At 42.2% G+C, this 12,886-nt stretch overlaps 1 protein-coding gene across 1 annotated transcript; it reads left to right on the forward strand.

Annotated features, from left to right (window-relative positions):
• Positions 1-2,625: 2,625 nt before the first annotated feature.
• On the forward strand, positions 2,626-3,147 carry LOC137815980 (uncharacterized). The gene has a single exon (XM_068619086.1). The coding sequence runs from the start codon at positions 2,626-2,628 to the stop codon at positions 3,145-3,147; it is 522 nt and encodes a 173-aa protein (XP_068475187.1).
• The last annotated feature ends 9,739 nt before the right edge of the window (positions 3,148-12,886 follow it).

Consider the following 12,886-nt stretch of genomic DNA (forward strand, 5'->3'; position numbering starts at 1 on the left):
TTCTAAAATATAAAACACCAAGACAGAATCTATATGACATAATAAATTATATGATAGGAGATTGTCATTGAAAAAAATATACTTAATTGAAATTTATTTAAAAACTAATTAACTTCAACAAATTTCACATTATATGAAAATATGATTGGAGATTAAATAAAAATATTCTTATATATAATTTAAGTATTTTTTATTATATATAAGTTTTATTTTTTATTTCTATAATCATAATGGAAATTTATATAATAAATTTAAATTTTTAAAAAATTATGGTATTATAGATCCAAAAAAATGTCTTTTAAATTTGATTCATCGATATGTGCATGTGTCTAAACTTTATATTCCATAGATGAAATTTATTAATAGTGTCAATTGAGTATGTCACAAAGTGGGTGGAAGTAGAATCTTGTGGAAATTACAGCTGAAAAATTAAATAAGTTTATCTAAGAATCTATCATCTGCAGGTTCCAAGTTCCTCATATCCTAATATATGATGACAAGATGCTTTCTCCCACTTGTTAGGTGAGATAGTTGTGCGATGAGCTTGGAGTCTAACAAGTCCTTACATATGTGTAAACCATCTTAGACAAATGGAAAGGGGAAGTGATGATCAATCGAGTCATATTGATGGGCTTTTCAGGTGGAGGTTAAATAAGATAAAAAAAGTGTGGCATGGTTATATCATATCACTCCACAATTATTATCATAATTTTTGTTTAGTATATGGGTCAGACGCGATGTTTTTCATGAAATGACTCTTCCATCTCTACGGTGGAACCTGTTCCTACTAGAGAGATGAGACTTAGAGAACTATTGAAGGCTTTGTCTTCTTCCTTCCTTCGAGCAGGTTGCTAAAGCTTCACTACGATCCTTCTGGCCTTCGCGCTCTCAGTCTCTCAATCTCGGGTGAATGGCAAATGGGAGAGGTACTTGCAGAAGGCACTCCGACGCTCAAGTCAGTAAAGAAGGTATTTGACACTTGGGAGTGTACCGTGATAATGGCGTACCTTTCTTCATGGAATGTGTGGTATTTATATTATTTTAATGGGCTTACCTTATTGGGTCTGATTAGTGGAATGGATCATACTTACGGTCGTATTACCTAATTCTTAATGGTAGTTTGGGTTCACTGACCTTGGTTTGAGCGTTAATGGAATAAGGTAGGGTGTCGATCAACTCTTTTGAAACAATTAGCACAAGACTTTCAATCACTTTCATATAGACAATTGCAATATGAGTCCCAACTCAAAGAGAGGGATGAACATTTTGCTTTGATGATAGAAGAGTGAAATTGGTTAGAGAAAGGGATGAATACAACAAATCAAAAAAAAGTTCTCATGCATCTAGCTCTAGGGGAGATGATTCTTTTGGGGAACAAAATCTTAGAATTAATGACTATTATCAACCACCCCCTAGGAGAGCTAGAAGAGAAAGACAAGAAAGCGCTAAGGAGGTTAGGGTAGACCTACCTTATTTCCATGGAAAAGAAAACGTAAAAGCTTATCTAGATTGGGAAATGAAGGTAGAACAATTGTTTGCTTGCCATAGAGTGAGTGAGGAACGAAAGGTACCCCTAGCCACCCTAATCTTTCATGGTAATGCTATGTATTGATGGATTTCCCTTGAGCAAGATAGGCGCCTTCATAAGGACCCTCCCATAGAGTATTGGAATGATCTTAGGGAGCCTTAAGACGCCGCCATATTCCCTCCTATTATAATAGGGTGTTAATGGACAAGCTCCAAAGACTCCAACAAAAGACTATGAATGTAGACGAATATAGGTAGAAAATGGAATTATACATGATGAGAACCTCAATTAGAGAGTCCGAGACCACTACCATAGCAAGACTTTAAGTGGACTCAATCTTGAGATTAGAGATAGAGTTGAACTTTTACCCTATAGAGACTTGGATGATTTAATTCAAATTTGTATCAAAGTTGAACAACAAAATTTAAGGAAAAGTCATAGGGAAGGTTCATATTTTAACTCCTATCCCAAGAGAGAGTATAAAAAAGAGGAAACTTCAAAGGAAAGATATAAGGAAACTCCCAAAAATATAGATAAAGAAGTGATAACCCCACAACCCCGTAGCAGAGATAAAAAATGTTTTAAATGCTTTGGAAGAGGTCATATAGCTGCCCAATGCCTAAATAGGAGAACTATATTCTTGAGGGGTAATGATGTATATAGTAGCCAAAGTGATGAAGCTAACGGGGAAGAAGAAAAAAAAATAGTGAAGGGGCTTATCCATGTGAGGGTGAGTTAATGATGATCCGTAGAACCCTCAACAATCAACCTAGTATGAACCAAGAGACACAAAGGGAGAGCATTTTTCACACAAGGTGTAAAGTTTTTGAAAATGTGTGTTCTCTCATTGTGGATAGTGGTTCTTGCTGCAACTGTTGTAGCGCTAGGATGGTTGAAAAGTTGAATCTACAATTAATCCCTCATCCTAAACCTTACAAACTTTAATGGATCAATGAAGATGGGGAGTTAACTGTAGATCAACAAGTGAAAGTCGAGTTTTCTGTGGGGAACTATAAAGATAAAGTTTTGTGTGATGTAGTTCCTATGGAAGCTTGTCATATTTTGTTGGTAGACCTTGGCAATTTGATAAGAAAACTATGCACAATGGTCTTACCAATGAGATTACTTTCACTCACAAAGAAAAGAAGTTTGTACTTTATCCCTTATCATCTTCCCAAGTGATAAAAGACCAAGTGCAAATGAGGAAAAAAAGAGAGGAAGAGAAAAAAGAGAGAGTAGAAAACCAAGAAAAAGCCCTTAAGGAAAAAGAGACATGGGAGAAGAGTGTTCCTTCCCACAAGGTCATTCAAAAAGTAAAAGAAAAATTTGAAAATAAGATTGAAAAAATACTTCTTTTTGAACAACCTTCAAGCCTCCTACTTTCTAAAGGAACACTTACATGCACTGCCACACTTACTGAGACTTGTGTTCTACCTCCTCAAGTAAAAGATATTTTAAAAGACTTTGATGACATATTCTCTAAGGATGGCCCTAGTGGACTTCCACCTTTTAGAGGAATTGAACATCAAATAGATTTAGTTTCAGGAGCTAGTCTACCCAATAGACCAGCCTATAGAACTAATCCTGAAGAAACTAAGGAGATAGAATCACAAGTGTAGGATTTGTTGGATAAGGGTTGGGTTCAAAATAGCCTAAGTCCTTGTGTTGTACCTGTCTTGTTGATGCCCAAAAAAGATGGCAAGTGGAGAATGTGTTGTGATTGTAGAGCCATCAATAACATCACCATCAAGTATAGGCATCCAATTCCAATACTTGAATGTGTTGTGCTTGATGAATTGCATGGGTTCACCATATTTTCTAAAATTGATCTTAAAAATGGATATCACCAAATTAGAATTAAAGAAGGTGATTAGTGGAAAACCGCTTTTAAAACCAAATTTGGACTATATGAGTTGTTAGTGATGCCTTTTGGGCTCACTAATGCACTTAGCACTTTCATGAGGCTAATGAATCATGTCTTAAGGGATTGTATAGGTAAATATATAGTAGTTTATTTTGATGATATTTTAGTATATAGCAAAAGCCTAGAATCTCACCTAAGTCACCTTAGGGAAGTTCTCCTAGTGCTTAGGTATAATAGTTTGTTTGTTAATAGAGATAAATGTACCTTTTGTGTTGATAGTTTAGTATTTTTAGGGTTTATAGTTAACAAAAATGGGGTACATGTTGACCCCGAAAAAATCAACGCCATCCAAGAATGGCCAATTCCACAAAATGTAGGGGAAGTTAGGAGTTTTCATGGATTAGCAAGCTTTTATAGAAGATTTGTGCCTAACTTCTCGAGTCTAGCTTCACCACTCAATGAGTTAGTGAAGAAAGACGCTCCATTTTGTTGGACCGAGAAGCAAGATCAAACCTTTAAGAGGCTAAAAGCTCAACTCACTAATGCACTCATTCTAACTTTACCAAATTTTGCAAAAACTTTTGAGCTAGAGTGTGATGCATCGGGAGTAGGCATATGTCGTGTTGTTGCAAGGTGGACATCCAATTGCTTATTTTAGTGAAAAACTTCATGGAGCCACTCTCAACTACCCCACCTATGATAAAGAGATCTATGCACTTGTGAAGGCCTTAAAGACTTGGGAGCACTATCTAGTATCTAAAGAATTTGTCATTCATAGTAATCATGAGTCTTTAAAATATTTGAAAGGTCAACATAAGTTGGACAAACGACATGCAAAATGGATAGAATTTCTTGAACAATTTCCTTATGTTATCAAATACAAGAAGGGTAGTACAAACATTGTGGTCGATGCTCTCTCAAGGAGACATGCCCTATTTTCAAAACTTGGAGCCCAAATTCTTGGATTTGAAAACATAATTGAACTCTACAAAGAAGATCATGATTTTGCATCCATCTTTTCTAAATGTGAACATAGAGCACAAGGAGGATTTTATGTGTTTGGGGGGTATCTTTTTAAAGAAGGAAAACTTTGTATACCTCAAGGAACACATAAAAAACTTCTTGTAAAAGAATCTCATGAAGGAGGTCTCATGGGCCATTTTGGAGTTGATAAGACTCTACAGCTTTTAAAAGGAAAATTCTTTTGGCCGCATATGAGAAGAGACGTCCAAAGACATTGTTTTAGATGCATATCATGTTTAAAAGCTAAGTCTAAAATAATGCCTCATGGACTCTATACTCCTTTACCTTTTGAAAGTGCTCCATGGGAAGACATTAACATGGATTTTATTCTTGGACTTCCTAGGATTGCAAGAGGTTTTGATTCCATTTTTGTGGTTGTGGATCGTTTTAGTAAAATCGCACATTTTATTCCATGCCACAAAGTGGATGATGCAAATAATATCTCTAGATTTTTCTTTAGAGATGTGGTAAGACTTCATGGACTACCTAGAAGCATAGTGTCCAATAGAGATCCAAAATTTATAAGTTATTTTTGGAGAACCCTTTGGGAAAGATTTGGAACCAAATTGAATTTTTCAACTTCTTGTCATCCTCAAACGAATGGACAAACCGAAGTTGTAAATCGATCTATTGGTACTATGCTTAGGGCAGTCATGAAAGGCAACCATAAATCTTGGGATGAGCATCTTCCTCATATTGAGTTTTCATACAATAGAGTAGTTCATAAAACTACTAATATTTCTCCATTTGAGGTTGTTTATGGATTTAATCCTCTTACTCCTTTAGATTTGTTGCCACTTCCTAATCCATAAGAATTTTACATAAGGAAGGAGTAAAAAAAGTTGAATTTGTTAAGAAAAAATGCATGAGAGGATTAAAGAACAAATACAACAGCAAACTGAGAAATATACAAAACATAACAATAAGGGGAAGAGAGAGATAGTATTTGAAGAAAGAGATTTAGTTTGGCTTCATCTTAGGAAAGATAGATTTCCAACTAAGAGGAAGTCCAAACTTAGTCCTCGAGGTGACAGACCCTTCCAAGTCCTCAAAAGAATTAACAACAATGCATACATTCTTGATTTACTTGAAGAATATGGAATTCATCATACTTTTAATGTTGTGGACTTAATGCCTTTTGTAGGAAGTAATGAAGAAGAAGAAGTAGAAGCATTGGATTTGAGGACAAATCCTTTTCAAGAGGGAGGGGATGATGGAAGATACCCAAGGACAAGTCCAAGTGCAAGCCCAACAAAGAGAAGATCCGGGCCTACCACTAGAGCCATGGCCAAGAGGGATAAAAAAGATTGGAATACTGCTACTGATGGCAGAGAAACCTTCTTTACATGTTTAAAAAGCCATAACTCTAGTAAAGAAGTAGGATTTATTTTTCTTGTTAAAGTAGAATAGGAAATTTTACTTGTAATTCTTTTTAGGTGAAATTTGGTACCTAAAAACCAACCTTGGTTAAATGAAGGTTCTTTGAACACCTAAATTAACCAAGGTCGGTTATGACTAAAGCCTTGGAGAAGAGAGCACATGTTCCATGTGCTTAAAAGCTTTCCATCACATGTTCCATGTGTTATGTCTCAAATTTGGCGTCAAATGCATCACATTTTATTTAGCTTTTATTTCATTTGTATTTGACTGTTCCAATTTTGACCCTCCAATCCTTTATAAGGAGGTGCTTGGTTCATGAAATGGCAAGATTATTCTAGAGCAAATTGCTTCAAAAATTGTGCCAATTTTGCTCCTTGTCTCCTACCTCTTTAGGATAGACTTTTTAATCTTCATTCTTCACCTTAGCCAAGTGAGATGGCCTCACCACTCACTCTCCACACCTAGCATGCACCTTCAAGGAGTCCACAACTCTACGTGAGTTCCTTGCTCATTCTCTTCCATGAATGCTTCCGCCAATCCACCAAAGAAAAGCTAACGGATGAAGGTACACCTCTACCAGTCGGTCCATACCAATACACTTGCCCCTAGGATCGAGGGTAGATGTATTCGATGAGCCTTTGATGATAGGTGTCGGTCAGTTATCATTAGGTATGTGACTGTTGGACTTCCTGATGACCTCAAGTAGCATGACATGACTCGCATTAATGAGGGGTTTTTTGGGCGCGAAGCGTTGTGGGCCATTGGATCTAGGAGATCTAATGGTTGAGATCGTTGCGACGCTTCGTCTTTTGAGGTCCTTGGCTCCTATAAATAGTGGTCCCAACAGTGCCGAGATATTGTGTTACTTCTCTGCTTGAGTGTTTTGATAGCCGAGGTATCTCTCGCCTATGCTTCGATAACCGAGTGTTCTCTCACCCTTCTGCTTTGTTCCCGGTCTTCAGCTTTATATGAGGTTAGTCACGTCAACCTTGTCTCGGCCCACATCTTCTTCTGATCACCCTTCTCTTTCTCTTGTCTGTCTGTCCTCTTCGTCGTCTTCTTTTTCTTCTTCTTCTTCTTCTTCTGGGTCCTCTACAACCGACTCCTTGTCGGTCGGGGTGGCCGACGTGCCACTTCAGGTAGAGGTTGTTAAGGGGGATGACCCAGCCAAGGCTGTTGACCGGTCGGGCTCTCCCCCCAAGGTGTTCCTCTTGTGGATCTTAGTTGGGTAGACCCTAAGGTGGTTGGGATCTCGTCTGCCTATTCGACTACAACTTTTGTATCCAAGTTTTTGGATAAGTGTCCGGTTTTAAAGGCAGGTGGGCATTCTAGCTTCTTTAGCGTTGAACCATGCTCATCTATCGAGAGTGTTTGTATGGGGAGACCAGGTACCAGTCCCTCCTTCTTTTACCAGATTCATCCAAACACCTAAGCGTTCATCCAGGCCTTTCGCCTGTTGTGTGACGTCTTGTGTCTTCACCCTTCTCCCTCTTCTTTTCTCTCCTACTACACCTCTCACCCAACCAGTCTTGTCTCATGGAACTCGTTGATCGGTCAGTCAGGGAGTGTTCTTTTCAATTCTTTCTTCGTTTCCTATAAGAGATTTAAAGAGAGATTCGTTAAGGTTATCATTCGACCGGAGATGACGACCTATTTCTTTGACAAGACTAGTCAGTCGCGGTTTCCCCTCTACTGGACTAGCAAACCTCGTGACTTTAAGGAGTGACCGAGGCCGATGGGGAGTGCTGATGAGTTAGAGATTCCCTCACTCTTCGATGCACTCCCGAGGAAGCTTCCCACAAGGAAGCTTATCGGTGCTTATACCGAGTCGATGCAATGGGCGACCGTTAAGGGTATGGGACTTTATTTCTGCTAACGGTCGGTCTTATGCTTTGTCTTCTAACACTTGTTCTTTTTTTGCAGAAATTATGGCCCAAGAATCTCCCGCTGGTGTCGATGTGTTGGATGCTTATCGAAAACGGGCGGTCGAGAGGAAAGAACGTCGTAGCATCGACAACCTGGACACAACAAACGACTCGGGTGCCCATGCTGGCAAGGGCTCGACTGACCCTTCTAGCAAATCAAAGAAGACGTCAAGGGAGGGTGGTAACATTGCTACCATCACCCGCTCCCCTGGCTCTCTACTGACACCTCCCCCTCGTCGGGAGGCGATTGAGGTGGATTCACCCTGGCCCAAGCGCGTTGCAAAGGCGGTCAACCCTCCAGAGATCGAGCGATCAATGGAGGTATCGATGTCACCCCTGACCCTTCTAGGGGTGACATGCAGTTCACTCGGGGGGTGCGCCTGACGCTTTCCGAAGCCACCCGGGAGGTTATCCGAGTCGTCCCTTCATCGGACTTGCTAAGGGGCGGCTTGGAAATGTTGTGCCGCTCAATGTTCATGATCCAACTGGGTGTCAAGAACGAGATCGCCATGCCGAGGAGATATCCCGACTAGATCATGAGTTGGCTGAGGCGTCCGGTCATCTGAAGCAGTCTTTGGCTGCTAACTCCGACCTCTCAAAGAGACTGGACTCGGAGGTGACTGAGAAGGAGAAAATTTAGCAGGAGGCTGTTGAGGCTTGGCGCCGCTTGGCGGAGGTGGAGGCCGAAATGGCTAGGGTGGTGGCTGAAAACACCCAACTGAGGAAGATGGTGGAGGATAGGGATGAGAAACTTTCATCTTCAGCGACCGAGCTGACTACCCTACAAGCTGCTAGGGACGAGGCCGAGGCAAAGCTGGATCACAACTTCAACCAGACCGAGGAGTTGTTGAAGCAAAGCTTCCTCCGAGCTGTCCATCAGGCCCATGTTCTTTATAGAGGGTCGTCGGCCTCTGGTACCTTCGATCTTGACAACGAAGTGTACTTGGATCGGATTATGCCAATTGTTGAGATGAATGCTTTAGTGAGGCAACTGTGTTGGCCGATCGAAGGTAAGGAAGACGAAGATCATGAAGACTAGTTTCGCCTTTGGCTGAGTTATGGCCTTTTTGGTTTTGAATCTCTCTCCTCCGAGGTCGGGGTGTGGCCTCCCTCTTTTTGATTTTATCAATGTATCAGCTGTTTCTTTTATTGCGTTGTGTATCCGGTGTAAATGGGTTTAAGCAAAATTTTCACTAGTTAATATGTCGGTCTTTATTTGAATGGGCAATTGACCTTCAACGTGAGTTTTTAATCGAACAAGTTGAATGAGCGATCAACCTTCAATGTGAGTGTGTAATTGAACAAGTTGAATGGCGATCGGCCTTTAATGTGAATTTTTAATTGAACGAGTTGAATGGCGATCAGCCTTCAATGTGTTTTTTTAATCGAACGAGTTGAATGGGTGATCGACTTCTTGTTAATCAATGATTTGCTTTGATTTGCGTCAAGTTAAAAGGTTAACTTGTGTGTGTTGAACGACCTTGCCATGGTATGTCAGTTTAGACTACATCCAGGTCGAACCAAATTGAGCGATATCGGCAGGGTATGCCATTGAAGGCTCCATCCAGACCGAACCGAGTAAGAGGTGTTGGCAGGGTATGTCGGTTAGGGCTACGTCCAGGCTAAACCTAGTTAAGCAGTGTCGGCAGGGTATGCCGGTTAGGGCTTCAGCCAGACCGAACCGAATGAGAGGTGTTGGTAGACTATGCTGGTTAGGGCTACGTCCAGACAAAACCTAGTTGAGCAGTGTCAGCAAAGTATGCCGGTTAAGGCTTCATCTAGACCGAATCGAGGCTTTGAAGGAGAGCAGTGCTAGTATTTTGAGAAAAACGCCTCGTTAAAACCTTCCAATAGAGTGAGGAAAGAGTGCGTAATTTTATTTCTTTCAGTTGTAATAAAACTTAAGGTGCGTGACATTCCACGTCCTTGGTACAATTTTTCCTAAAAGCCATTCTAAGTGATAAGCTCCCCCCTTTGCGACTTCTCGAACTCGGAATGATCCCTCCCAGTTGGACGAGAACTTCCCTTCATTTTTTTCTTGCATCACTGCACATTCTCCATACGAGGTCTCCCCTCAAAAAATTTCTCGATCGGACTTTCGTGTTGTAATGCCTTGACGTCCTAAGCTTGCATGCGGTCTATCGGATCTTGCTCTTGTCTCGCAACTCGCTTACCAAGTCGAGGTTGACCGCTAGGCTTTCCTCGTTTAGGTTGACGTCGAACATTTGCCTTCGTATGGTGGGCTCGTCCACTTCGACTAGGATCATCGCCTCGGTCCCGTATGTCAGGCTGTATGGTGTTTCTTGTGTGGTTCTCCGAGGGGTGCTTTTGTATGCCCATAGTACTTCTATGAGCTCCTCCGTCCATCGGCCTTTGGATTTGCCGAGACGTTTCTTCAGTTCGTTTAATATGACCTTGATTGCGGCCTCGGCTTGCCCGTTGGTTTGTGGGTGCTCGACCGAGACTATGATTGACTTGATGTCGAGGTCGCCATAGAAGGATTATAGTCCTTGGTCAATAAATTGTCGATCGTTGTCAGTTATTATCATGTTCGGGACATCGAACCGACACACGATGCTTCGCCACACGAAATTTTAAAGTTTTTGGCCAAGATGGATGCGAGTGGCTCGACCTCGATCCATTTAGTAAAATAGTCGATTCCTACTAGGAGGAACTTGTTTTGCCCTTTTCTTAGCGCGAAAGGGTCGATGATGTCCATCTCCCAGATGGCGAATGACCATGAAGAGATGAGATTGTGCATCATTTTCGGTTTAACATGATGGAGGGGGCCAAAGTCCTAGCATTTGATGCATTTTTTCACGTACTTGGCATAGTCTCCTTGGACGGTCGGCCAATAATAGCCTGCTTTGAGTACTTTAGAGTCCATCGTTCGTGCCCCCGAATGATTTCCGCAAACTCCTTGGTGTATCTCGGTCATGACATATTCGGCCTGCTTTCTGGTGATGCATTTTAGTAGGGGGCCAAGAAGCCTCTTTAGTATAGATCTTCATTTATCATAGTGTACCAGGCACACTGTTGCTTCATTTTTTTTCTTCTTCTGGCTTACATGTGTTATCCTCAAGGTACTGGATGATGGGGGTCATCCAGTTGTCAGCTTTAGTCTCGGTTATTGCAAGGCATTCGGTATCCGACACGCTGGGGTGTCTTAGCTATATCTGTATAACTGATCGTTGGTGGTTCTTCTTCTTTGTGACTGACAACCTAGACAAGGTATCGTCCCTTTTGTTTTCCTGCCTCGGTATGTGCTTCACAGTTACCTTGTGGAACCAGACGATGGTGTTTCGGGCAACATGGTAGTAGCGTTATAGCAGGGGTTCCTTTACTTCGAATTCTCCCTTGATCTGGCTGACCATGACCTGGGAGTCGCTTTTATACACGACCTCGCGTGCTCCCATGACGTATGCTAGGTTTAGCCCAGCGCGCCTTAAATCCAAACTGGAGTGCTTGTTCCAAGAGGAGATCGCCCAGTCCTTCTAGGACGACTCCTGCTCCACATGTTGTCTTGTTGGGTGAGTCATCCACGTAGAGTGTCCACCCGACTGACAAGGTGGGTAGCGGCGTGAGCTCGGCTAAGAAGTTGGCCAGACATTGAGACTTGATAGCCCCTCTTGGTTGATACCGAATGTCGAATTCAGAGAGTTCTACCGACCATCCTATCATCCGACCTGCAAGGTCGGGTTTAGATAATATTTTAAAGATGGGGTAGTCGGTTCTTATCGTGATTGACTGGTTTTGGAAATAGGGGTGCATTCGCTTTGCAGTGAGGACTAGGGCAAGCGCCACCTTTTCGATCATCTAGTACCTCGTCTCGGCCGCATGCAACATTCGACTAATGAAGTATACCAGTTGTTCCTCGCCTTCGACCTCCAACACCAACGCAACATTGATTGCCTCCTCCGAGACCGCCAGATACACTAGAATGGGTTGGTCGGGTCTCGATTTTGGTATTACTGATGGAGATGTTAGAAAAATCTTCAGTTGCTTGAAGATTTCCTCGCATCCTTCGTCCCAGCTGAACTTGGCTGCTTTCCGAAGCAGTTGCACCATTGGTTTCATTCTCTCGGCCAACCGAGGTACAAACCTAGAGAGGGTTGTCAGGCGCCCCAAGAGTTGTTGCACCTCCTTGATGTTTTTTGGACTTCTCATGTTGGCAATGGCTCGACATTTGTCAGGGTTGGCCTTTATCCCCCTATGGGTGAGCATAAAACCTAGGAACTTTCCTCCCTCAACTCCGAATCTGCACTTCTCGGGCTTGAGCTTCGTATTGCCTCCTCTGAGGGCTTTGAACACCTCCTCGAGGTCCTCCATATGTTGGTTAAAAGAGTCAGACTTCACCACGATGTCGTTCACATTCTCCTCCACACACTGGGCGATTAACCCTTGAAAGATTTTGTCCATGAGGTGTTGGTAGGTCGCCCCTGCGTTCTTGAGGTCGAACGGCATGACCTCATAGTAGTAATTGGCATCGGCCGTCATGAAGGTTGTCTTCTCTTTATCCTTGGGGTGCATACTTATCTGGTTATAGCCAGAATAGGCGGTCGATGTTCGGTAAGGGGTAAGAGTCTTTCGGGCAGGCGGTGTTGAGGTTTCTGTAGTCGACACACATCCTCTAATTACCGTTTGGCTTAGTGACCATCACGACGTTGGCCAGCCAAGTCCTGTACCGAGCTTCGCATATAAACCCGGTTGATAGGAGCTTCTTGGATTTTGCTTTTGCTGTTAGGCGCTTCTTATTGTCGTAATCCCTCTTATTGTGGGCGATCGACCGTGCTTCCTTAAACACTGATAGCTTGTGACTGATGATGTTCGGGCTTACGCCCAGCATATCGGATGGTGTCTACGCAAACAAATCCACATTTTTCTTTAGCGTGACATGCATTATCTCGACCTCGGCTCCTACCATGGTTGTTCCCACAACGGTACTGCATTCTTCGCCCAGAGCAGTACTCGCCGAAGCTCTTCCTTGGCCTCCAGCCTGTTTTCAATTGCCCGAGGATCTAGGTCTACCAACGCAACGGTTGGCTCTACCGACATCGATCGGGCTTGTTAGGGTGAGTGATCCTTTCAAGAGGATTTTCTCTTGAGAGAGAGATCGTTCCTCAAAGGCTCTACTCTGAGGCTTTCGGCATAGCATTCTCTTGTCTC

The sequence above is a fragment of the Phaseolus vulgaris genome, chromosome 1, assembly GCF_000499845.2.
Source record: "Phaseolus vulgaris cultivar G19833 chromosome 1, P. vulgaris v2.0, whole genome shotgun sequence".
NCBI lineage: Eukaryota > Viridiplantae > Streptophyta > Magnoliopsida > Fabales > Fabaceae > Phaseolus > Phaseolus vulgaris.